Here is a 25,502-nt window from a genome sequence, read left to right as displayed (position 1 = left end):
AATATACTTACAGTGAGTGCCACCGACCCAAGCAGAAGTATCACCGAATACACCAGCCCCTTGCTGTTTATTCTTACCTATTGGAAAATACATGAAGCAGTTAATTTTTAGTGACTGTAAAAGAACTTTTATTTCCGATGATTCAAATATTAGTTGCTGTTTCCACCCAAATCCAAGCAGCTTCTGAGGCCTACGTGTGAGCATCCTCTCTGCATTCTGCAACTTGTATTCCTATTACAAATTATACAAATCAGCACTAGAAGTACCAGAAAGAACAGTTAAATTCTAGACCAGACCCATGCTGGAATCCTGAGAGTTTTCTAGCAAGTTGGTGCCTGCCTCTGTTTTTGGGTGCAGCAGCTTGACACTGAACTAAGCATATTGCACACCACTCTACTACAGGTGAACTGGTGTACACCTGACCTGCACATGTGGCACACAGTGCTAATACTACAGATGCACTGATGCAAACTTGAACTTAGCATCTTACACACAATGCTACTACTACTGGTGCACACCTGAACTGAACTTGTTGCACTCAGCATGACTATAGTTACATTGGCATACACCTTAGATAATCCCGATACATGCAGTGATTCTCTAGGGCCACTCTGAGAGCTTTAACTGTTCCTTTATGCAGATTCACTACATCTCAATCAACCTGCCTTTTGCCCTTAGTCCAATACGTCCACTGTTAATACAAGTCGATTAGTTGAGCAAGCACCTGTTCTTAGACTAGCAAATGCAGTGCTACGACAGAAAGGTCAACCTTTCTATATATACATATATATTGCCTGTTGCTTGGTACAATACACTTGCATGGGGATGCAGTGATGCTAGAAGTCTACAAGCCTTTCAGTCAGTCATCTGTGCAGGCTTGCACAAGCAGTGCTGCTGTAGATCTGTCACTGGGATACAAGATGGCTTTGTGCCACTAGAACACATCAGTTCCTAGATTTGGCCTATATTTAGCAAGTGTCCTCATTCTGGGATTTGTAATCTCCACTTTCAAATTTCCCAGGTCCATGAGTGAGTAGCTCAGGCAATCCAGTTCTATGGCACTGTCGAATCTATAGTACTGGTCCTGCCATTATAAATGCTGAACCACAAGACTTGTAAAGAAAACAAACTGGTGATCTCACGCATGGACCTTAGAAATTTGAGAGCTCTGGTTCAATGGAACCAATGCAGCTCACACACTAAAAAGAATGATATAAAAAGAGAATACTGGAATGGGAAAAGAAGTATTATTGTAACATAGAGTTATTTTGTAACCCCTTTCTGGACCTTGTACTGTCCTGGCTCATACAGAGCTCCCAGGCTTCTCAGGTCCTTGCTTGAGTAGCTCATCCACTCCAGAGTTCCTCTTTGCATGCTAGGTCTTGTAGTTGTGGCCTTAAATTTGCATAAACCCATGTTGTCAGGTGCAAGAATGCAAAATAAAAACTTGAACTAAATGAGCTAATCACACATGGATCTGGGAAACTTAAGCAGTCTATAAGGCAATTGTGCTGTGTCTATAATCTTTAATTAATGATTATCAGTAATGTGTGACATTTGCAAAATTTGCTTTCTCATAATTATGAAAGAATTATATTAAATGATGTGTATTTAAACAAAATGCAAATCTGTCATTTTTCAAAAAATGCATTCCTCACTCCAATTATTGACAAAAGAATGTAATTAAACAAAGCATCAGAACTACACCTGTTTCCTTTTGTTGTTCCAGTGCTTTTACCACAACTTGTACCACTTAATAACAATTTTTACAGTGAACAGCTCATAATTATGCAAAGTGGTGTAATTTCTGTAATTTCACAAAAACAAGCATTGCGCGAAATTCCCGAATTATGCTAATTATTCTGGTGTAATTTAAATTTCACCCAGGCCTAATAATTATGAATCAAAACATAAATAATCAAAAAATAAAGGGATGCTGTTCCTAACAGAGAAAGATCCTAGAATGCTACACACACCAGTCAAACAGTAGGGGAATTGCTCCCTTAATTTTTGGTGCCCTCACACATCTCAAAAGGGATTTCATGCTTCATCATTGGGCTGTTCCTCGTAGCACCGGCGCTGCAATGTCATACGGACCCCACAAAGGGTCACTTTAGCGGAGATCCTTTTATTAGACGCCATATTTTGAAGCCTATAAGTGTGAGGGTGTACTAAAATATGAGGTCAAATATGCAGAGGGCACCAAACATCAAGGGAGCAATTCCCCTACTGTTTGATCTGAGTGAGTGTGTAGCCTTCTAGGATATTCTCTTTTAGGATCCCTTTATTTTTTGATTAATTATTGTACGGAGCCAGGTTACTTTTGACCTTTTCGGTTCCTGGTCCCCCTCTCTCTCTATCTTGAGTTCTGTTAATTATGAATACATTACAAATCACTAAAAAACACATTATTAAACAGAATAATATATATTGATATACTTACAACTGAACCATAATGAATAATCATAGTCTGCAAGCACCACGGAAGTCCAAGGCCCACAAGGATGTCGAATACGTTACTGCCAATTGAGTTAGACACAGCCATGTCTCCGTACCCTGAAAGAATACGTGGAATAAATAACAGTAATCATGAGCACTGGTGACATTTCAGGTACTGATATGTAAGCAAAGCATCATTCACCAAACACTAAGGAGCAGGTTAAATAAAGCAGAACCACGTTTGTGTGTGTGATACTGTACATTATACTTATTTGAAGCAGTGTCTATTACTGGAAATTAAACTCTTTATTAGTGGTGTCTGACTCTACAGATTCAATTCATTAATAGAGGTGTCAGATACTAGGGACTAAACTCATTGGCAGAGGTGTGATACTGGACATTAAACTTACTGACAGAAGTATGTGATAAATGCTGGGGATTGCATGTATTGATTATTGGTTGGTTATTGGTTGGAGCCACAACCCTACTACCATTTCCCTCAATACCAGTTGGTATATATTTGGCACACATTTTGGCATTCTCGTGTAGAGGGCAAGGACAAAGTATGCATTATATCTGAATTGCCCTCCCACCTGCCTATTCAGCTTTGAAGCACACTAATGCAATGTGAGAAGCAGGGCCCAGTGAGTCCATCTTGCACTTTTCATGCCTTCCAAACCACACCTGAGCCACTCTCACTCATGAAGAGTAGTTCAGTTTGTAATGAGCGCTCCATAAAACACCATAGACGTAAATTCACCAAAATTCCAGGAGTAGTGGAAGTGAAATCACATGTCCTTTGACCTTCACTTTCACTCACACACACATGCTTACACATACACACACATTTACACTTGTATACACTCTGTCTCACATAAACACACTCTCACCCGCAAGCATGCATAAAATATATATTTAATAGCATGTTTTTACCTACCCAAACTGCCAGGGAAGATCACATTTTATCGAATTGTACTCCATTCTTTATTTCACTACTAGTGAGTAATATAATATTATTCAATATTAGTGGAATAATTATTTTTTACAGAAAACAAAGAGAGTGGAGCACATTCGACATTCATGAGGACAAGCTGGCAGAGTGTTTCCAGCACTGATTTTGACACCTCTGAAGGTAGGGCTGGGAAAGCAGTGGCCTTAAGGGGCTAGCCAGGAGTCACAGCTGTGAACGCTGGCGACCCCAGATTAATGTTCATGAAAAAACACTTCCTTATTCACTCACCTTGTCTTGCCACAATCAGGCTGGCCATGCAGTCTGGTACACTGGTGCCGGCAGCCAGGAAAGTAATGCCCATAATGACATCAGGGATCCCCAGAGTGTATCCAATAACAGTAACCTGCAGAGGAAAATAATACAGAGAAATCAATGGTTACCTGAATATGCGTTGTGGTTCATGGCCAAAGGGTTTGTACGTACCCAGGATCTGTGCTTCATAGCCATTTCACAAACTCATGCCCACCCTCCCGTGGCAGAGTCCTAAACTCCAGAGGATTCAGAAGTGAGCTTATGCACCATATGACCCCTTATGACATCACATGATTTAATTGTTGAACCAGTCAATTGTATTCTATTGTAATTGCATTTATATAGCATTTACTATCCCTGACAAGGAGGTGAAATTCTTTGTGATGAGCAGGGCGCTACTCTGCAACCAAGGTTAATGGCCAGTCCAATGGTTATTAGTTATTGTGATATTGGGATTAATTGTATGATCTTGAGGAAACCATTTCACTCATTTACTCTATTTGTGTGGTAGTTTAATAGGAGTTAAGTGTGATCATTAGTGGGAGTTTTGTGAGATCATGTAAATGGCTGGTGTGGTGAGTAGCTGTACCCCACTCTGGTAAGCTCACACACAGCCCTGGATACCTTCTGACAACATATTACATTCTATGACGTGTAGTTACGGTTCACCTTAGTTGATCAGATTGAACTAGCATGACTGAAAACAATGATTTTGTAAAACAAAAGCCAACATTGAAGCATTGCAGCGAGCCATTAAATAAGTTTAGTCATGACCAGGAGAAACAAGGGCAGTGTTGCCCTGCAAGCCTGTGGTAGCAGCTGTGTCCCTGGCTAACCCTAATGGACGTCCACACACCTCTCTCAAGGTATGGTGACTTTAGAACATACAAACACACAAAGAGGACCAAGGGTGATTTAAAGACCAGCAGGTAGTCTCTCCTAAAACACAAATCGAGGACACACTGAATGCCCGGATCTAAATAAAAAGCCAAACAAAGTGCATCTAACCTAAGTTGTAAAGGGATATTTCCTTAGCAAAAGAATCCTCACACACCAATGGTGGAATGCTTCATCATAGGGTTCCTCCTCACACTGCAAGAAAAATTCCTGGTTTGCGCTACTACTCCTAAATAAATTAGGAGGACCTCTTCAAATGTTTTAATGCAACCATATGTCGGTCAGTGGTCTTGGTAGGTGGTGCAGAGTGTGAAAATACTAAAGTGTAATGGAGTGAACAAATGTGAATTAAAACTAACTCAACAACAGTCTTCAATCTTTGGACAAAGACCACAGCAACTATGGGGTTGGGCAAACCCCTCTCTCTGAGGACTCACTTTTGTGTAGTTTTAATCCTAGCCTCAACAGACAATAATAAAGATTAACGTCTGTTTTGGAGTTAGTTTTAACTCACCCGGGTATTTCGTTGTGTTCTTAGCTTTAGAACACAAACATTAATGGACTTTGGAGGATCAGAAGTATCTGGAGGATCTGCTGATTTACTTGTGAACAGCTCTGGGTATGACTCTTGATTAATAGCACTCTATAAAATCTAGATGAACTAAATACACATGAACATCTGTGGCCTCTTTTTACCTTTCTTTTATCTAATGCACAATATGCCTCATTCTGCATATTGCACAAAAGGATGAATTGTAAATGCAAGTAAGCATCCAGCCTGCTTCAAATCTGTTCACCACAAGCAAGCTAATGCAAGGCATTGGTAGCTCCTATGCTATGGCTGAGGAGCACCGCCCCTGCCAGCAGCAGCTGCAAACCTTTTACCAAAAAACAATAATAAACTATGTTTATTATCGTTTTTTGGTAAAAGGGGTGGGACCACAGACTGTGATGAGCACTGAGGGGGAGAACTCAGCACCCCCCCTCACTGCGCATGTATGTTTGGTCGGCCGTCTCCGGCTGGTCAAACACACATGCGCAGTAGGCTTTCTCCAGCTCAGCAACACAGTTGCCGGGCTGGAGAGAGCAGGCCCAGGCTCCCAGTCTGCCTGGGAGAGCCCTGGCTGGGCACGCCCAGCCAATCCTGATGCTGCTCTGAGCAGTGTCAGGATTAGCCTTAGGGCAGCCTTGGAGCCTGTGCCTCCTGTGAGAAAGAAGGACCAGCGGCGCGGAGGTAAGTTTTTATTTATTTATTTTTAATTTAATTAATATCCCGCACACCCCTCCCATCCCCTCGCCCCACAGCCCCCGCCCCCCACCCACCACCCCACCCTCTACAATTCTGGCGAGCCGTGACTGATGCAGAGTATCAGTGTCCATGAAGTAAGTAAATGTAAGTGCCTCTTAAAAGAGAAAAACTTCCCACCTAGGCTATCCTTCAACCACGCACACACTCCCAAAAATGCCCAGATGGTTGAACCTGCAATAAATGCGAACACAGAAACTAAGATCGATGTGAGACCACATTGGTAGTGTATTTTGTGAATAGCCTAAAAGTAGTAGACTTACTCCAAAGTGTAAATTACAAAAAGTAAAAAAAAAACGGACCCTTCAGTTTGGCGGAGACATGTAAGTTTCACTTTTGAAGAAAAATTTGCCCTCAGATTTTGTGAATGGCCAAAAAGTAGTCAATTTACGCAAAAGTGTAAAATACCCAAAAGTTTAAGTTACCTTTGTGAATCAGGCTCATATTGTGCAGCTCCATGATTCACAATGGCAAACTGTCCTTTTGAGGTGGCCTATTATGCAGTGATAGAAATGTGCCTAGTCCTCGGACAGAACTCTGAAAAGTTTCAGAGTCTTCTTAGTGGTAATGGTTCAAAGCTGATGGGGCCAGATGGACTCCAGTCACTGCTCACTGGAATTCAAGGTTGTTTTTTTTCAGGCAATAGACAATGAAAACTAAGTTGAGCAGTGAAGGGGAATCTCATTCTAGGGAATTCTTTGGCTGGCTGCCTTGTGTCCAGAGTGACAGAAAACAGTTGGGCAGTGAATGCTACTGTCTATCCCTCCTTATAACCAGATGAGGCATAGACCTTGAGCAGGTAGACTCTTCACTCCAAGGGGTTACCTCTGCAGTTCTTCTTGATTACTCTGTTGAACTAACTTTAAAGTTCCTAGCAGTTCAGGCTTCCTGGCACATAGGTTCCAACAGTAGGCCGACATGACAGGCAGAGCCCCCCATGGTGTCTAGTTATAAATGAGGAAGGTATCCTCCCAAGATTTGTTGCCGCGCTCAGATGCTGCTGGTGAAAATGAGGACAACTATTCTGCTTCAGTATTTGTAGGCAGAGACTGGGCTACATGGATGTGTGCAAGCTGCCTTTATCTATTAGCTGATCACACATGTAGAGACAGTCTCCCAAAACAAACAGGCAGATTTACTAAGGACTTGGGTTGTCCTGTCGTGTTGCAAGTCGTCACAAGGCACCATAAGTCCTTGTCTGAGAGTTACAAAGCGATGCAAAGCCACTTGGTGTGTTTTTAAGTGGTTCAGTAAATACAAAGGAATGAAAGGGAGTGTTACTTTGTGTCTTGTAGGCACAACATGGGTGGAGCATAGGTGTTCTCATCCACCCATGTATTTTGATGCAAACCCAGATTTACAAAAACTTGTAAACCTGGGTTTGCATCTGAATGGTGCACCTAGCAGACAGAGGCGTAACAAGGAGAAATATCTTTATTCCTTATCATTAGTTCTTCTTTCCTTGTGTGCTGCATTCTGCACCACACAAAAAAGGTGGAATACGTCTCTCAGGATTGTTTGTGTGCAAGGGTACCAGATTTGGAGCTAGGCAGCACACAATGCTCAAGGGGAAGGAGATGCAGAAATGCTCCATATCTTTGTAAATATGGAGCATTTCCGTCCTCTCACTTTCATGCAAAACAGCGCAGCCTTGCTACATTGTGTTGCATGAAAGAATGGTAAAGAATGGTAAAGCTGCAAGAAAGTGTGCTTCCAGTTGGCAAGGTACGCGTGTCTTAGAGCAGCACATCTGTAGATACAGTGATCTGACATCAAGGTCATTTATTGCTGTGATATGCATTACCCAATGCACTATTACATGCACAATAACGTTTAAAGTTTTACTTGCAGGGCTATATGAAATGAAAGGTGTGGTCATCACTGCAAGAAAACAATTATCAAAATGAACTTCCCATTAAATACCTCAATAATTTACTTCTATTATATACGGCCCACTAAAAATGGTATATTTTCACTTCATCCCAGTCAGGCTTCATAATATTTTGTATGGTAGGTCCAAACGAAGTAACAACTCTTATTCATGTAATATTAGAGTCTGTACTCAAACTTATTTCCACTGCTTTTTGTGGACCTTGTACTCTTATCCAAAAAATCTTCAGATAGATTTTACGTGATCCTTATAACCCTATGCAGAGATTTAATGTATGTTTAAAACTCTTGTCTCTCATATTACACAAACCGGAGATGCACCTGGTCCATTCCAAATTTGAAAAAAAAGCTTTTAAGGGAATCTAATTAAATCTCAATCGCATAAACTTCATTCGTATGATGAGGCATGTATATGAATTTATGTGTTGTTGTTTAGGGTTCGAATAACCGAACACTAAAAATTCCAACCATTTGTACTCTTGCAACATTGATAGATCAATCATATTAAGTATTCTTTTGCCATTATTACAAACAATTTTCCTAAAGACATTTTTTGGCATTGTAGCATTTGACCACATCTCAACTAAATTATAGCTCATTATCAATGTGCTTAAACATATGTTAATCAATGTATAGGTAGGTTTATGTAGCTAATCCCAAACAAACGACTTTGGGACTTAAAAACGCCATGTTTCCTTCAGTGGAGCCTCTGCTGGCTCCACTGAAGGAAATCATTGATGGACAACTAGTGAGATATTTGTCGCTGGGCAAGAGACATCAGATAGTCCACACTAGCAAGGATTCAGGATGTATTTGTTGCTTTTCAGGAAGCCAGGAAAACTTGCAGACTAAATACCAATGTGTCCTGGCACTAAGAAGGCACATTTTACATTTGTACCACTCACCAGAGAGAGCCCAGACAAAAAATATGTTCAAAAATCGGGTTCAAACACAATCTTTGTTCATGAGGCAAAATGTGGTCTGTGGAAGCACAGCTCTGAGGACAATGTGCTGCAACATTCTGGACAGGGAGGAGTTTGACTTGTGTGAGGGCCAGAGGACTAGGAACCCCCTTGATTGATAACCCCCCATGAATGGCTGACAGGTAATAAGGGGCCTGGGGACTGAGGAGACAAAGAGACTGTATTGCAATGACCAGCAGAGGACGATGGGGTATTGTCAGGTAGTGGACACCCAGAGAGAGGACACATGAACATGTGCAGATTCTCTGTTCTCACACATGGCAGCTGGGTGAGATATATTTGTGGCTTGGAACCTCTGGGATATGTTCAGTCACTTGTCCCTGCACACTAAAACCCATATTTATATTTTTTTTGCGCCGCATTTGCGCCGCTTTTTGACGCAAAAGCAGCGCAAACTTGCAATATACAATTGTATTTTGTAAGTTTGCGCCGCTTTTGCGTCAAAAAGCGGCGCAAATGCGGCGCTAACAAAGTATAAATATGGGCCTAAGTACACTTACCTGCATATGGAACTCTTAGGGATATGGATGTGTTGCATCTCCCTACATTGGGGCTGGTTTATCCAGGGCATCCACCAGGTTCCTAATGGTGTAACTCAGTTGCATAAGTGTTTTTGGCATGATGTCCATGCTCTCAAAGTGGATTCTAACCCGTGGGAGGAAGGAAATCTGCTTAGTGAGGAATATCATGCTTGTGCTCTGGTGATTCCTAGAAGAAAAGTACAAGTAAGGGCAGTGACCATGGTTCTTCGCACCACCTAGAACACTCTAATTTCAAAGTTCTTTTTCCACAAGGAGAATATTGTGCAACTCAAGACAGACTCCAGGCCTGTCCTGGAACGGTGGCCAAAGATCTGAACCTGAAATTAATAAGATGTTCTATGGAGTCACTGAAACTGAAAATAATACTCTAAAACCTGGAAAGAGATGAAATGCCTCTGGGAGAAGGTTCTCACCTACAAGCAAAGGCCCTCATTATGATTTTGGCGGTCTTTTTCCAAGACCGCCAAAGCCAAAGTCTCCACTAGGCACACCGCCATATTATGACTGCTGGCAGCTTTCCGCCATTCTTTAGGCAGAAAGTTGCCAGCAGTGTGCAGGCAGTTGCCAGTGCAGAGGCGGTTCCACCGTCGGCCCCGCCCTGCCAAATGGACTCTGCCAGCCATATTACGACCTGTAATATGGCCTGACAGTGTCCTGATGGAGGGTTGCTGCCAGTGGTGGGAGCGCCATGTCTCATCCCCTCAGGGGGAGCACCTCGTTGGATGAGGTAAGTGTCCTCCGCAAGGGGAGGAGGGTGGGGAGTGTGAATGGATGTGTGTGAATGTGTGTATGAGTGTCATGAACGGGAGGGAGGGTGGGGGAGTATTTGTGCGTACGTGTGTGTCTGTGTGTAAATGTGGTGATGGCGATGCGTGTGTGGGTGAATGTGAATGCTGGGCCGGGGTGCGTGTGTGCATGCATGTAGACAGTGGTGGGGGTGTGTGTATGTATGTTGAGGAAAGAAGGGGTGGGAGGGATGGAGCGTGTCTGCGTGTCAATGGGGTGAATGTAGTGAATGCGTGTTTGAGTGGGGTGTTGTGTGTGTGTGCGTGTATATGGATTTGGGGGTGTGCACGTGAGTGTAAGGGTGTTGTGAGTGTGTGCGTGTGACTGTTAGGGTATTGTGTGAATGAGTGAGTGTCAGGGTGTGTGTGTCTGTGGGTGCGTGTATGCGGGGAGTTGGTACAGGAATCGGGGTGGGGGTAAGTACGTGTATCTGGGGGGTTACTACTGGGAGCGGGGAGGTGATGGGGTTACTGGGGAGGTTAAGGGGGCTGGGTGGGTAAATGTTGTAAGGTGGGGAGTTGTCTGCTGGCAACAGAATGCAAATTCCTGTCGCCGGTAGCCTTTCCGTCAAGGATTTTGTAGCAATGCTACCGCCACGAAATCCCTGGCAGAAAGGGTACTCATAATACTGACAGCAGTCTTTGGTGGACCACCGGGTCGGAGATGCTTATCTCCGGCCCGGCGGTCTGACCGCCCTGATGGTAGGAACAGGAGGGTGGCAGTTTGGCATAGGCCAAACTGCCACACTCGTAATATGCGGTCTTCACCGCTGGCCTGTCGGCGGTGGTATCGCCACCGCGAGTTTGGTGGTCAGTAAAATGCCAGACTCGTAATGAGGGCAATAGTCTTTACAATTGTCTTCTGTAGTGGAAGATCTGAAGGGCACTCTTAGCATAATAATAATACTGACTGAAAGGGTACCTGAATATGCTGAGTGAAAGGGAACAGGTTTTTTTGTTGAAAGTTTTGATAATAAATCGCATAGTCCTGTTGGTGAGCTTTGTAAAAAAAAAAAAATACTATTTTGTTTTTTGCTGATCAGGCTATAGCGGTTGTGCTGTCAAGAAACTGCTTTGTGAGTTGCCTCCATATGGTCTGATATTTTGAAAAGTCCTCACTGGATGACTAATTAATGTAGAGCCTTGACATTCCATCATACCATGGAATGTTTATGGAATGGGTAACAAAGTCAAGTGGTGCATGGTGACGTGGTGATACCGATGCTCCTAAGTCACAAACCTGATGTACTATTGCTCCTGAAGATTCATTTATTTGGTCACAAACATAAATTGAATAGCAGGGAAATTTACACAACTAGCCCATGCCTGGGTCCTCTTTGCTTCCACAGGGGTAACGATACTGCTAAGAAGGACATTACCTGGGTTGGCCCACAGGACTGTTGTTTTGCAGCATTAGTGGATGGTGAACAATTGGCTGTTGGGCACATGTATCTAATATCTAAAGCTCCAAATCTCCACATTGGAAAGGTTAGACATGCTACACTTTCAATTTCCAGAGGTGAACCTAGTTATTGGGTTGATTTTAACTTAATAATGCATGTGTGCTTCTAGAGATTTACTGCGAATGCTGATAGGTGGGATGGGCAAACAAAACTTTCTGACCTCTGCATAGGGTATGGTGTGAGGCGCGCTGAGGATGTGAGCTCATTATTGTTTTTATACAAGTACAGTTGCCTTCTATAGATTCTGTAATACAGTGTATCTGAACAGCAGTATGTTAGATCATCTGAATACTGACATTTGCATACATAGAGTGTAGTTGGGAAACTGTACAGAATGTAAACTTGTTGAAAATGAGCAATATATGTTTCTTGGTAGAGAAGATCTTTTTAGAGTAGCCAAAAGAGCATTTCTGCCTGTTTATTGAGACCTTTTTTTACAGTGCCTAGTTGTAATGTCCATTGGCTTTCTCTTTTCCCCATCTTCAATTCGTGGTATTCTCTGTATCTTCTTTTCTGTACATGGTCACTAGCACATATAGTAAAAAGCTTCTTGCACTCATGGTAATAGTTAAAGTATTCTGCTACAAGAAATTTGAAATCTAATTTATATATGTTTCTATAATGTTCTTGGATCCTAAATTTCAGTGGACAAATAGCATTTCCAATATAAGCTAATAGGCATGGATAACTATTGATGTATATCATGTATGTGCTATTATAGTTCAGCCAATCTGTGATGGATGACTGTAAGACAATGGTCTTTTAATGAAAGAACAAAGACAGTCCTTCATGTTTGTGCACTGTAAAAGCAATGCTTGGTTTGTCCAGAATAACATCCATCAAGGCTGTACTGTTATTGAGGATGGGTTAGTGTTTATGTTATCATTTTCAGATGTAATAGTGCTATTCGCTTGGTAGTCATGACTCTCTGAGGCCAACAGGAATCAATGACTCTTGCTGCTTGGTTTGGTGGACTTACATTCTTGTTTAAATTCCTGTTACCTTTTAACGTATTCATTTTGTTTTTTATTGAGTGTGCAATTTGTGCAGCCATATTATTCCCACCCTCTGGTGAGGATGTTGTTGCCATTTCTAATACATACTTTTGGGTCATGCATACCTTAAACTGTATCATAGGTTGTTGTTGATTTATTCAATTATTTTCTTTACATCTTTTAGGAAATTTGGAGAAGTAAAGCAGAATGGACACTTGCACCAACAAGGTCATAGCCATATGATTCAATCTGGTACTTTAGTTGAGTACTCCTGACATGGTGTAGAAAACTAACTTTGTAACTAGTTAATCATTTCAATCGTTCCAAACCTATTGTTCTTATCACCATAGTCCAATGCATTGAATCTTCCAACTTGGTGTGTCACCAGAAACAGAGTAAAAAGACTGTGAACTGAATACTCTTGGTCCATAATATGAATGTTGAGCAACACAGGATCTGTTACTGAGGTTTGCAAGGTCCCCAGCTATTTCTACCATTGACGTCTGCATGTAGAAAATCCAACACACTTAGATTTATCACAGCATTAGATGAGTCTTAGAAATGAAGGTCGATCACATTTACTGTATTAGCCATATACTATTATCTTGCCATTATTTAGCAATGAATACTACAAATACTTCATTTTCATTTGCACAAAAATGCTGTATTATGGTGTTTTTTATGAAGTTGCATCTACAAAATCTAAAAGTGCTTCATATACAAGGGACACAATAGAAGCCAGAAAAGTTGGTCTCCTACAGGGCACCTGCATATGTCTTCTTGAAGAGTACAATGTTCAGTTTTGTTTTGGGGTGAGCCAAAGTGGGGAACGGTTGGTATGGTAAGCCGTAACACATTTTCAGAGGTTCTTAACTCCAAACCACTTTGGGCCTCCTCTTCAAAATGCAGCTTGTGTAGAACAGGTAATGAATGCAATAGAAAACAATGCACTTCCCTTTACATATGAAAACAATTTGGCAGATGTCTAGCGTCCCGTTTTTAAAGTGCAAATGATAACATTGTACTTTTAGTATTTTCAATTGGACTTCCATCACTTTTTGGTGGCTGTCCAGCATTCGCAAAACTCTAAATAACACCATCTGTCATCAAATCAAAGTAATTCTAAATAACAATATAGTGTTTCACAGAAGAAGCTGATTTGTAAGTGATAATTGCCTTCTTCCAGGTAATGCTGGGACTGATTTATAATTTAAACAAGCTTAGAATGCGGGAATTAATAGCTGTCAATTGTCCTAGTTATAGGGCTCTGCCTCAGGCCAGTAACTGAAGGACAGGCAACTAAGAGCCATTATTGCCCTCAGCTCACAGCCATAAAACATTAAATCAACACGTGCATTATCTTGCTTGGAATCAAACAGTAAATATAAGCAATGATTCATATTTTCAGTACAAGCTTTTGATAGATGCAACTTACCATCCACACCATGACGTAAGAAAATATTGCAATCCACAGGGTAGACATTAAGAATGTTACCATGAACAAATTCTCCCAGCGAGGTTTGCTGCAGTTGGGGACAGTGAAGTATAAGATGCATATCAACGGCCAGGAGAAAGCCCATTTGCACTTGTTCGTGCAGGTGTCTAAAGAAAGAGGAGAAGAGAAAACATAAGAATGTACATATGTATGTACATGGACTGACCTCATCTGCGGCTGAACAAACACATCAGCTATGCCTCCTTTTAACCGTGAACCAAACCCATCAATGAAGATCTAAGGATATGATCTTCAAGACTACACGAAAAAGAGCTTCAGGAATAATGTTATTCTAGACTACAGCTATACCATGTGTGTTCTGGATGCCGTTTTAGGCATGTACATGTTTTTGGCAACTATTTGCTGCTAACAAGAAAGTTCCAATTGCTTCCAGTTGCATCATGGAACAGGTATAATTTGAGCCTAATAGTCGTGTTGATGTTAGTCATTTTTAGGTAAAACGTGTAAGCGCTATGGCCTGTTGTAATCTATCTGTGGGCTTTTAACCACGTCTATCACTATCACTCGTGCATGGGCTTGCTTTTCAAAACTCCTTTGCTATCATTTGTAAATGCTTTACATATGCCACTCCTTGGGGCAGTTTTGTTACCGCCTTGACCATCATCCCTGTTACATAGATAATTTCATGTTTGCCGATACATTTGACTGCAAGCAAACTTCTTTTTCCTTTTGTGTCTCTGCTTCACGCTCATGGCGGCCGTGGTGCTTTGAATTGGATTGCTTATGTCAACTGTTTTAATTTTAATTTTTCATTTATGTGGCAAGAAAAGTCCAGTTAGGAATTTACAACGCTAATAGCTCTAACGCGAGCAGACGCAAGACCCACTGCATTTCACATACTTGTTCTTATTTAGTCAGTGGATATTCCCATGCATGTTCTGCTGGGCGTGCATAGTCTAATGGACATTGAGACAAAAATTACGCAACAGATTCAGTAACAATCATTAGTACTAACTCAAACGATTACCAGTGCTAGCACATGAGCACATTATTAGTGTCAAATCCGCAGAAGGGAGCATTTATCATGCTTCTGTCAGACCCCAGATGAAAACGAGTTACTGTAGTAATAACCGAAAAAAATACAGCTGAGTCCTAAACTGTAGATAGGGGAGGCTTAAGAAGTTTTGTGATGGTTAAAACACAGAAGGTGAGGACTCCATTGCTCTTGGAAGCCTATCCACAGTCAATGTCGAGCAACTTAACTTCAGTGATTGTGTGAGCATTGTCTTAAAGTGCTAAAGGCTAAAAGCATCTTTGCACTGGTACAGCCCTGTTTAGCCTTTGGTAAGGAAAGAGTAAAATGATAGATTGTAGCCTCCTTCTCAAAAAAGGAGGTACTTGGATATTGCTTTCAAGATTCCAGGTAGGTAGCCTTTGTGAGTCGACTCATCCATATGAAGAGGGCAACCACATTAGTGAGTCTGAACCTAACATGCACTCTTCTGCAAGGGAAGCTAACAGAAGAGATACAAACAGGCATTTGACACCAACGGCACACATCCATATATAGAAGACCCACGGTATTACATGTAGGTCCTGGTTTGCAGAGACAGCCATTCAAAACATCTTCACAAGCTTTACTCTTCTGCATTCAGAGAGAGCCCACACAGCATTGTGAAGCATAGATGTATTGAATGGCATCAGAATATTAGCTTCCATAGTCAACAGCATCTGTGTGTTGTGAAAACATAAATAGGAAAAACAGGGTGAAATGAAAACGTGATTGTCACAGTTTAGGAAAATGACAGCTGTAGCTGAATACAGTTTATTATTGACAGCAAAGTGTTGTGTGAACCAGTGATGCTGGTGCTGTCTGGAAATGTGGCACCTACAGTGTTTGGAAATTCATCTAGCTTTTCTCTATAATTTCCTTCCTTTTCCATCCACCTTGGAGAACCTGTTTGTTGAGTCCTCATCAAGTCCATGAAGGTCTCACCAAAACTCAATGCCTCCAGTGCACCTTCCAGGCAGCGAAGTTGGTGATCTGTTGTTCCAGTGTTGCAGCATAAGCTCAGTGGTGGGTTTCATCAAAGTAAGAATAAATCTGTAGCCAATGAAAATTATATCAAAGGATGTTTCTTAGCAGTCAAAGAGAAGCTGCTAGCTGAAGAGAGAAGCACACTGGCCTGCATGCTGCTGAAAGCCAGAGGGACAAATGGTCCAATAGCAGCTGTATGAGTTCATTTCTATACTGAGGATCTCAGCTAGCACACTGCATTGTAGGACATCGTCACAACTGATCCTAGGGGACCTACAGAATGACCGGTACAGCTGATAAACGTGCAACAGGTTGTTCCTGCGCATCCTCTGGGACGTTTGTGAAGAGTGAGGTATGTTTGTGTATTGCTCTCTGGGTTCTACGCATTGTAAGTTCCAAAAATACAAAAAAAACTATTTTATTATAGGTTTAGTGCAGAATCCATCTACATTGAACAGTTCAATGCCACCAAGGGAAGACATAGCACCAGTGCTGCAAGCATTAGACTGCTTGCCAAAATCCAGAGGCTCTGCCTTTAAGGCACTTTACATCATCCACAGATCAGTCCAAGAGTAGAGACTGCAGTATCTAATGATGAAATTGTATTAATAGTCCCAGAAAGGACACTAGGGGGCATATTTATGCTCTGTTTGTGCCGAATGTGCGTCAAAAATGTTGACGCACATTCGGGCAAAACTTGCCCCATATTTAAACTTTGACGCCCGACCCCGCGGACGTAAAAATTCCACCATGTGCATCATTTTTTGGAAGTGGGAAACTGCCTTGCGTTAATGATATGCAAGGTAGGCGTTCCCTTCCAAAAAATGACTTTAAGGCCTGTGCGCCTTATTTATACCCCAGCGTCATTTTGGTGCACAGGAGTGGGTGGGCCTTAAAAAATGTTTTTTAACGCCTGGGTCAGGGCAGGCGTTAAGGAATCTGTGGGCTCACAAAGAGTCCAGAGGTGCCCTCCCCTACCCTCAGCGACACCCCCTGCCACCCTCGCCCACCCCTGGAGGACACCCATGGATGGGGGGACCCATCCCAGGTAAGTAGAGGTAAGTTCAGGTAAGTATTTTTTAAAGTTTTTTTTAAGTGGCATAGGGGGGCCTAATTTGGGCCCCCCTACATGCCACTATGCCCAATGGCCATGCCCAGGGGACAAAAGTCCCCTGGGCATGGCCATGGGGCAAGGGGGGCATGACTCCTGTCTTTGCTAAGAAAGGAGTCATGTCAATGGGAGTTGTGCGTCAAAAACAATGGCGCAAGTCCGGTTTGAGGCCTGATTTTTGTCCTGACGTGCACCATTTTTTGACGCACAACCCCCATTGTCCCCTACGCCGGCACTGCCTGTGTGCGTCATTTTTTTTTACTCAGACCAGTCCGCAGCGCCGGTCAACGTCATTCCTTAAATAAGGCGCCCGCATGGTGCGTTGGAATGGCGTTGGCGCAGTTGTGCATCAAGAAGTATAAATATGGCCCTAGGTTCAAGATTCGCACCCTCCTTCATCATTCCTCACTACCAGCAAAGGGCCACATTCTCTGTACAGACAGCAAAATTATGGAACTCGTTCCGATGCAAGATACAAAATATGAAAGGCCGTCTCAAATTCAGCAAGAAATCCTGAAATGATGATGCAAAACAATGAGGTCCTATAACATGGTGTCCAGAAAGTCCCACAATCATTTCAGTTGGACTCTATTGTGCCTGGCTGTAGTTAGCACAGCCTAGATGACCGTGTCGCCCAAAATGCCATTGGGCTCCACACAGTTGCAGTTTAACTTGGGCAACTATAATCCTTGCAAGCTGGGTGACAGTTATTAATTTCAGAGGGTCCTGAAAGAAAGAGCTTAACCAGCTTGCTGGCTATTACATTGACCGATTGGAACTGCCAGAGGGCATGCATGTACTGCCAGAAAGCTGCCACCAATCTCCTACACCACTCAATGCCAGAGAGGCCATGCAGCCAGTGCATGGGGAGATCTGTCACACCTGGCTGGTATTCTGTATCACTTGAATACAGTCTATCCCTGGAGGTCAAATTCTCATCCCTCACCATAATCCAAACTGGACTTCCTTATCTGCAATAATAAGGGATAGCTGTAACACAGACCATCTAGGCAGATTGCTTTCCTGTCCCTGCCTTCTCCCGGACCTATCTACTCACTTTCAAAACCTACAAGATTTCCAAAATGGATGAACCAAATAATGCTTGAATTAAAACTTCTGTGATCACCATCAATTCAAAACGAAAACTGCAGACTAAACTACCACAGGCAGCCAGTTAAAACCGAGCCCTACTTTCTGTCACTCATCCTTCTCCATCATGCTGTTAAGTGCTGCGACTCGACACAGCAAATGCACTGTGACCAAATTCCTTACCATAGACTCTCACAGCAAGTATAGCACCCTCCCAGCCATGCACTCCCCCAGAGTATAACTGTGACTCATCTGCAAATATTGCACTGTGTTCAGAACCACCTGTGTATGTAGAAAAGGTGTGTGCACCTGATCATGCATCTTTGCACACTAATACAATGGATGCAAATCAGCTAATGTTTGTGACTGACAATGCAAAGGTGTAGGAAGTTGGCTCTGTATATACTATTTCAAAGTGAGAAATAGTGTGCACAGAGTCTAAGGGTTCCCCTTAGAGGTAAGATCATGGTAAAAGTAGACAATTCTAATGCTCTATTGTGTGGTAGTGTGGTCGAGCAGTAGGCTTATCAGAGGGTAGTGTTAAGCATTTGTTGTACACACACAGGCAATAAATGAGGGACACACACTCAAAGACTTACTCCAGGCCAATAGGTTTTTACATTGAAAAATATATTTTCTTAGTTTATTTTAAGAACCACAGGTTCAGGATTTGCAGTAAACACTTTAAATGCAAGGTACTTCACTTAGATACTTTAGGAACTTTGAATAAAAGCAATATCATATACAGTCTTTGTAAAAATGGCAATAAGCTATTTTCAAAGTGGACACAGTGCAAAAATCAACAGTTCCTAGGGGGAGGTAAGTAAAGGTTAGATTAGGAGGTAAGTAAAACACTTACAAGTCTCAGTCCTGGGGCATAGGCAGCCCACCTTTGGGGGGTCACCCCTGCGCTAAGGTTGGGTTCCTTCAAGTCCTGGGAGCTGCGGGTGCAGTGTTGGGTCCAGGCATCGGGTCCCTTGTTACTGGCAGTCGCGGTCAGGAGGAGCCTCTGGATTCTCTCTGCAGGCGTCGCTTTGGGGGCTCAGGGGGGTCGTCTCTGGTTACTCATGGGCTTGCAGTCGCCGGGGAGTCCTCCCTGAGGTGTTTGTTCTCTGGATCTCGAGCCGGGGGCGCTGGGTGCAGAGTTTGAAGTCTCACGCTTCTGGCAGGAAACATGCAGTCTTTGAAAGTTGCTTCTTTGTTGCGAAGAAGTAGCTGATTTTGAACAGGGCCGTTGTTCACGGGAGTTTCTTGGTGCTTTAGTCCAGGGTAGTCCTCTGAGGCTTCAGAGGTCACTGGTCCGTGTTGGATGCGTCGCTGGTTGCAGGTTTTCGAAGTTGGAGACAGGCCGGTAGGGCAGGGGCCAAAGCAGTTGTCGTCTTCCTCCTTCTGTGCAGGCTTGTAGGTCAGCAGTCCTTCTTGTTTCTTCAGGTTGCAGGAATCTAGTTTCCTAGGTTCTGGGGAGCCCCTAAATACAGAATTTAGGGGTGTGTTTAGGTCTGGGAGGGCAGTAGCCAATGGCTACTGTCCTTGGGGGTGGCTAAACCATCTTTGTGCATCCTCCCTGTGGGGAGGGGGCCACATCCCTAATCCTATTGGGAGAATCCTCCAAACTCAAGATGGAGGATTTCTCAAGGCAAGAGTGACCTCAGCTCAGGACACCTTAGGGGCTGTCCTGACTGGTGGGTGACTGCTCCTTGTTTTTCTCATTATCTCCTCCAGCCTTGCCGGCAAACGTGGTGGCAGTGGCCGGAGGGGCGGGCATCTCCACTAGCTGGGATGTCCTGGGGCGCTGTAACAAAAGGGATGAGCCTTTGAGGCTCACCGCCAGGTGTTACAGTTCCTGCAGGGGGAAGTGAGAAGCACCTCCACCCAGTACAGGCTTTGTTCCTGGCCACAGAGTGACAAAGGCACTCTCCCATGTGGCCAGCAACTTCCCAAGTGTGTGGCAGGCTGGCAGAAGCTGGTCAGCCTACACTAGAAGTCGAATTGGTATTCAGGGGGGATCTCTAAGATGCCCTCTGGGTGTATGTTACAATAAATTGCACACTGGCTCAGTGTGCATTTATTGTGCTGAGAAGTTTTCAGTGTACCCATTATGGAACTGTGGAGTTTGTGTTTGACAGACTCCCAGACCATATACTCTTTTGGCTATCCTGCACTTACAATGTCTAAGGTTTTGCTTAGACACTGTAGGGGCATAGTGCTCATGCACATATGCCCTCACCTGTGGTATAGTGCACCCTGCCTTGGGGCTGTATGGCCTGCTAGAGGGGTGACTTACCCATGCCACAGGCAGTGTGAGGTTGGCATGGCACTCTGAGGGGAGTGCCATGTTGACTTAGTAATTTTCTCCCCACCAGCACACACAAGCTGTGAGGCAGTGTGCATGTGCTGAGTTAGGGGTCCCCAGGGTGACATAAGACATGCTGCAACCCTTAGAGACCTTCCTTCGAATCAGGGCCCTTGGTACCAGGGGTACCAGTTACAAGGGACTTACCTGAGTGCCAGGGTTGTGCCAATTGTGGAGACAAAGGTACAGTTTAGGTAAAGAACACTGGTGCTGGGGCCTGGTTAGCAGGGTCCCAGCACACTTTCAAATCATAACTGCATCAGCAAAGGCAAAAAGTTAGGGAGTAACCATGCCAAGGAGGCATTTCCTTACAAAAGGTAAGTGAATTTTAGATTAATTCCCCAAACGCTGTGCAGTAACACACATGTGTGAGAAATTGGGTCTTCGGTTGACAGTCAGGATACCCCGTATCCAAGCAAGGACCCTCACTCTAGTCAGGGTAAAAGAGAATCACCCTCAGCTTACCCCGGCTCACCCCCTTGGTAGCTTGGCACGAGCAGGCAGGCTTAACTTCAGAGTGCTAGGTGTAAAGTATTTGTACCAACACACACAGTAACTCAATGAAAACACTACAAAATGACACAACACAGGATTTGAAAAATAGAAAATATTTATCTAAACAAAACAAGACCAAAACGACAAAAATCCACAATACACAAGTCAAGTTATCACTAAAAATGCAAAAAGAGTCTTCATGTACTTTTAAACACAACGCTAATGCTGTTAGCGTGAACATTTATCTTGGACGCGTCAAAAATAACCCCGCATTGGCGAGTGTGCGTCAAAAAGGGCTTGCGATGCGTTGATATCACTCACGAGCAAGACCTTGTGTCATTTCTCCTTCAGTTGGGTCAGCTTGCGTTATTTCTTCTCTCCGCAGGCGAGCGATGCATCGATCCGGTCAGCACTATTAGGTCCGGGCCGGCTTTGCGTTGTTTTTACACACCCAGCAGTGTTTGCGTCAGAAATCCAGCCGCACGATGATCCGAAAACCACGCAGCACGGGTTGCGATCTCACCAGCTTTGCTGCGCATCATTTCTCTAAGCGTGGACGTTGATCTTCCAGTCACGCTGCAGGCGAGTGTTGATTTTCAGCTGCAAAGCCAGCGGCGCGTCAATTTTTCTGCCGCAGATCGGAGTCGTGTCGATCTTTTCCTAGCACGGCGGCCGGTGCGTGAATTTCTCACTCTTGGGCTGCCAGCTTCTCCTTTCAGGGTCCCAGGAACAGGATGGGCACCACTTGGCAGAGTAGGATTCTCAGCAGAGGCTCCAGGTGCTGGCAGATAGAAGTCTTTGCTGTCCCTGAGACTTCAAACAACAGGAGGCAAGCCCTAAATCAAGCCCTTGGAGAGTTCTTCACAGGAAGGAAGGCAACACAAAGTCCAGTCTTTGTCCTCTAGCACAGGCAGAAGCAGTAACTGCAGGATAGCTTCACAAAGCACAGTCACAGGCATGGCAGCTCTTCTTCCTCAGCTCTTCAGCTCTTCTCCAGGCAGAGGTTCCTTTTGGTTTTCAAAGTGTTCTAAAATCTGTGGTTTTTGGTGCCCTTCTTATACCCATTTTGCCCTTTGAAGTAGGCCTACTTCAAAGGAAATTCTCTCTTGTTTGTGAAATCCTGCTTTGCCCAGGCCAGGCCTAAGACACACACTAGAGGGTTGGAGACAGCATTGAGTGTTGGCAGGCACCACCCTTTCAGGTGTGAGTGACCACCCATCCCCTCCCTCCGAGCACAGATGGCTCATCAGGAAATGCAGACTACACCCCAGCTCCCTTTGTGTCTCTGTCTAGTGAGAGGTGCAACCAGCCCAACTGTCAAACTCACCCAGACAGGGAATCCACAAACAGGCAGAGTCACAGAAATGGTTTAAGCAAAAAAATGCTCATTTTCTAAAAGTGACATTTTCAAACACACAATCTCAAAATCAACTTTACTAAAAGATGTATTTTTAAATTGTGAGCTCAGAGACCCCAAACTCCAGATGTCGATCCGCTCCCAAAGGGAATCTACACTTTAATCATATTTAAAGGTAGCCCCCATGTTAATCTATGAGAGGAACAGGCCTTGCAACAGTGAAAAACGAATTTAGCAATATTTCACTGTCAGGACATATAAAACACATTACTATATGCCCTACCTTAACCATACACTGCACCCTGCCCTTGGGGCTACCTAGGGTCTACCTTAGGGGTGTCTTACATGTAACAATAGGGAATGTTTATGCCTGGCAAGTGGGTACACTTGCCAAGTCGAATTTACAGTTAAAACTGCACACACAGACACTGCAGCGGCAGGTCTGAGACATGATTACAGATCTACTTATGTGGGTGGCACAACCAGTGCTGCAGGCCCACTAGTAGCCTTCGATTTATAGGCCCTGGGCACCTCTAGTGCACTTTACTAGGGACTTACTAGTAACTCAAATATGCCAATTATGGATAAACCAATTACATACACATTTTGTATAGGAGCACTTGCACTTTAACACTGGTTAGCAGTGGTAAAGTGCCCAGAGTAACAAAAACAGCAAAAATAGAGTCCAGCACACATCAACAACCTGGGAAACAGAGGCAAAAACTTAGGGGAAACCATGCCAAGGATGAAAAGTCTAACGTCGTGTAACTAACTAAACAACTCATCGGCCTGTTTCTGTCTGCAGGGAGGACAGGAGGAAGGGAAATGAAGCGAGGAGAGACACTGGGCTGACATCAGGCATTACCTAACTTCTGTGCTACTGGTGGACATTTCCAGAAAAGAAGTGAACACAAGTCCAGCTCACTTTAAAAGGGAAACAAATAATACTACAAACTATAGCAACAAATTATGCTTTCAAGACACTGGCTATAAGAGAAAATAATAACTCCATTTCAAATTTTGCAAAGCACTTTTAAAGCTTCTTTAAATGTAAACGTCACTTGATGACAGTGTTTTATCCATGTATTATTTCTCCCGACCAATTTCAAAACACCAATCCTTTACACTGTTGAAATATTTTACCACACCACTAAGCCATTTTTCAGATATTTCTTGATTCCTCCTGCACTTATCCACATGTTTTGTATTTTTGTTCTACCATTTAATCTACTCTAAGACAGGCTGCGTTTTAGTATGGCGGGTGTATTTTTGTGCAAAGTACCTCAATGAATGTATATATTTTTCATTTAGTTATGACATACTACATTACCTTATTACAATAACGTGTTTTTTTTTACACAGGAATGCAGAGCACACTTCTGCTTTTTCTGAGCACTCTAAATAACAGATGTTACTATTACCTAATTTAAAGGCACCCAATTCACCTACCTCGAACGATTCAAGGCTGGGTCAGTCTTGCTGGGATTCCAACTGGTTATTCTTAGTTCTGCAGCAAGCAATCAACTGGTTTAGTAAGTTTCATTCCTTGAGCCATGAACGTTGTTAAAGCTTCATACTTACCTCTGCATTCCATCTGTGCTGAATTTCAGTACACATTGCTTGTTAAATGTTCAAAGTGACTCTATCAAAAAATGTATTTCTGAGCCTTGCTATTTCTGATAAACGATTTGTTGATTGTGGTACAAGCTCCTCGTACCAACCCCCAGACCAACTATTTAGTGTGTTACGTGTTTGGAGCCTAAAAAGAACTTCCTCGACGAATAGGTTGGTGGTAATTTGTGAAGTTTTGTTTAGTCAGGGCCTTCTGAGAGTTCTGCTCATGTTTTTTTTGCACTGGAAGCTCATCAAGTAAAACATGAAATCCCATCTTTGCACCACTTCATCAATTTCATACCACAGTTAAGTACACTTTCAGAGTCACAGAAGAGGAGGTGTAGCCTTTGTTGTTAAGCCCCATCGCACACCATCCATTGATGCTTTTTAGGTCGAGCGTAAGAGTCCGATCGTTTGTATACTTTTAAGTATACTTCTTCTGTGGGCTTCCAGCAATTTCATTTGTTAGTTTCAGTGTCATTAAAAATCCTTGCTTTCTAGTGGTCAGCCATGTCTCTTTGTCCCTTCTTCCTCTGTGTGGGAGCAGGGACCAACTACTGTATAATTACACTTTGAAATGTTTATCTAGTCTGTAGGGGACTTGGTTTTTACTTTGTTTCCTGCTCCTGCACAGGGAAGCTTCCCTTTTCATTTGCAGAGCATTCTTCCTCTGAGCTTAGCTGTAAACAAGGGTATAAATCAGGCTGTTAGCTTGGTCACATTTGGTCTTTGTGGGCTCTCTGAACCCTCTCTCAGCTGTCTGACTCCCACACTTCCTTGGCTTGGATTTTCTTTACCAAGTGTGTCTGCCTGTGTACTGGGAACAAGGGCGGAGGATCTCTTGTAATTGCTTATAGACTAGGCTACCCAGCTCCATCAGGGCTCCGCAATCCTTAGAGACAGTGCCCACTTCTGATCCATATTGGGATTCCATTTGCAGATCCATCAGTGCACCTCAGTTCACACACTCCAAGCCCTCAGCAGTGCATGTGCCAGAAACCCCACAAGCTGTCTGCCAGAGCACCTTAGTTCTTGTAGTCAGTACACTCTGCTGCTCCAGTACAGGGACCTCGGGCTCAGCTCCATTAGTGCACAGCAGTTCACACACTCCAAACCCTCAGCCGTGCCAGTGCCAGGAAACCCCCCACACACTGTCTGCCAGAGTACCTCAGTTCTTGCTGTCAGTACACTGCTGCTCCAGCACTGGGACCTTGGGCTCAGCTCAATCAGTGCACCACAGTTCACACACTCCAAGCCCTCAGCCATGCCAGTCCAGAAACCCCACACATGCTGTCTGCCAAAGCCCCTCAGTACTTGCAGTCAGTACACTCTGCTGCTCCAGTACTGGGACCTCGGGCGCAGCTCTATCAGTGCACCTCAGTTAACACACTCCAATCGCTCAGCTGTGCCAGTGCCAGGAACCCC

At 43.5% G+C, this 25,502-nt stretch overlaps 1 protein-coding gene across 2 annotated transcripts in view; it reads right to left on the bottom strand.

The window, feature by feature from the left end:
* SLC24A4 (solute carrier family 24 member 4) overlaps nt 1–25,502 on the bottom strand; it is a 551,017-nt gene that overhangs the window by 15,350 nt on the left and 510,165 nt on the right. For both annotated transcript variants that reach the window (XM_069208207.1, XM_069208208.1), the window contains exons 13-16: nt 14,000–14,166; nt 3,680–3,794; nt 2,444–2,556; nt 12–77 (exon numbers count right to left, since the gene is read on the bottom strand). In XM_069208207.1, coding sequence (XP_069064308.1) covers nt 12–77; nt 2,444–2,556; nt 3,680–3,794; nt 14,000–14,166 — 461 coding nt within the window. The remainder of the gene's footprint in view (nt 1–11; nt 78–2,443; nt 2,557–3,679; nt 3,795–13,999; nt 14,167–25,502) is intronic.

This window comes from Pleurodeles waltl, chromosome 9 (genome assembly GCF_031143425.1).
Source record: "Pleurodeles waltl isolate 20211129_DDA chromosome 9, aPleWal1.hap1.20221129, whole genome shotgun sequence".
NCBI lineage: Eukaryota > Metazoa > Chordata > Amphibia > Caudata > Salamandridae > Pleurodeles > Pleurodeles waltl.
The sequence above is the reverse complement of the archived record's forward strand: the minus strand, read 5'-3'. Positions and strand labels throughout refer to the sequence as shown.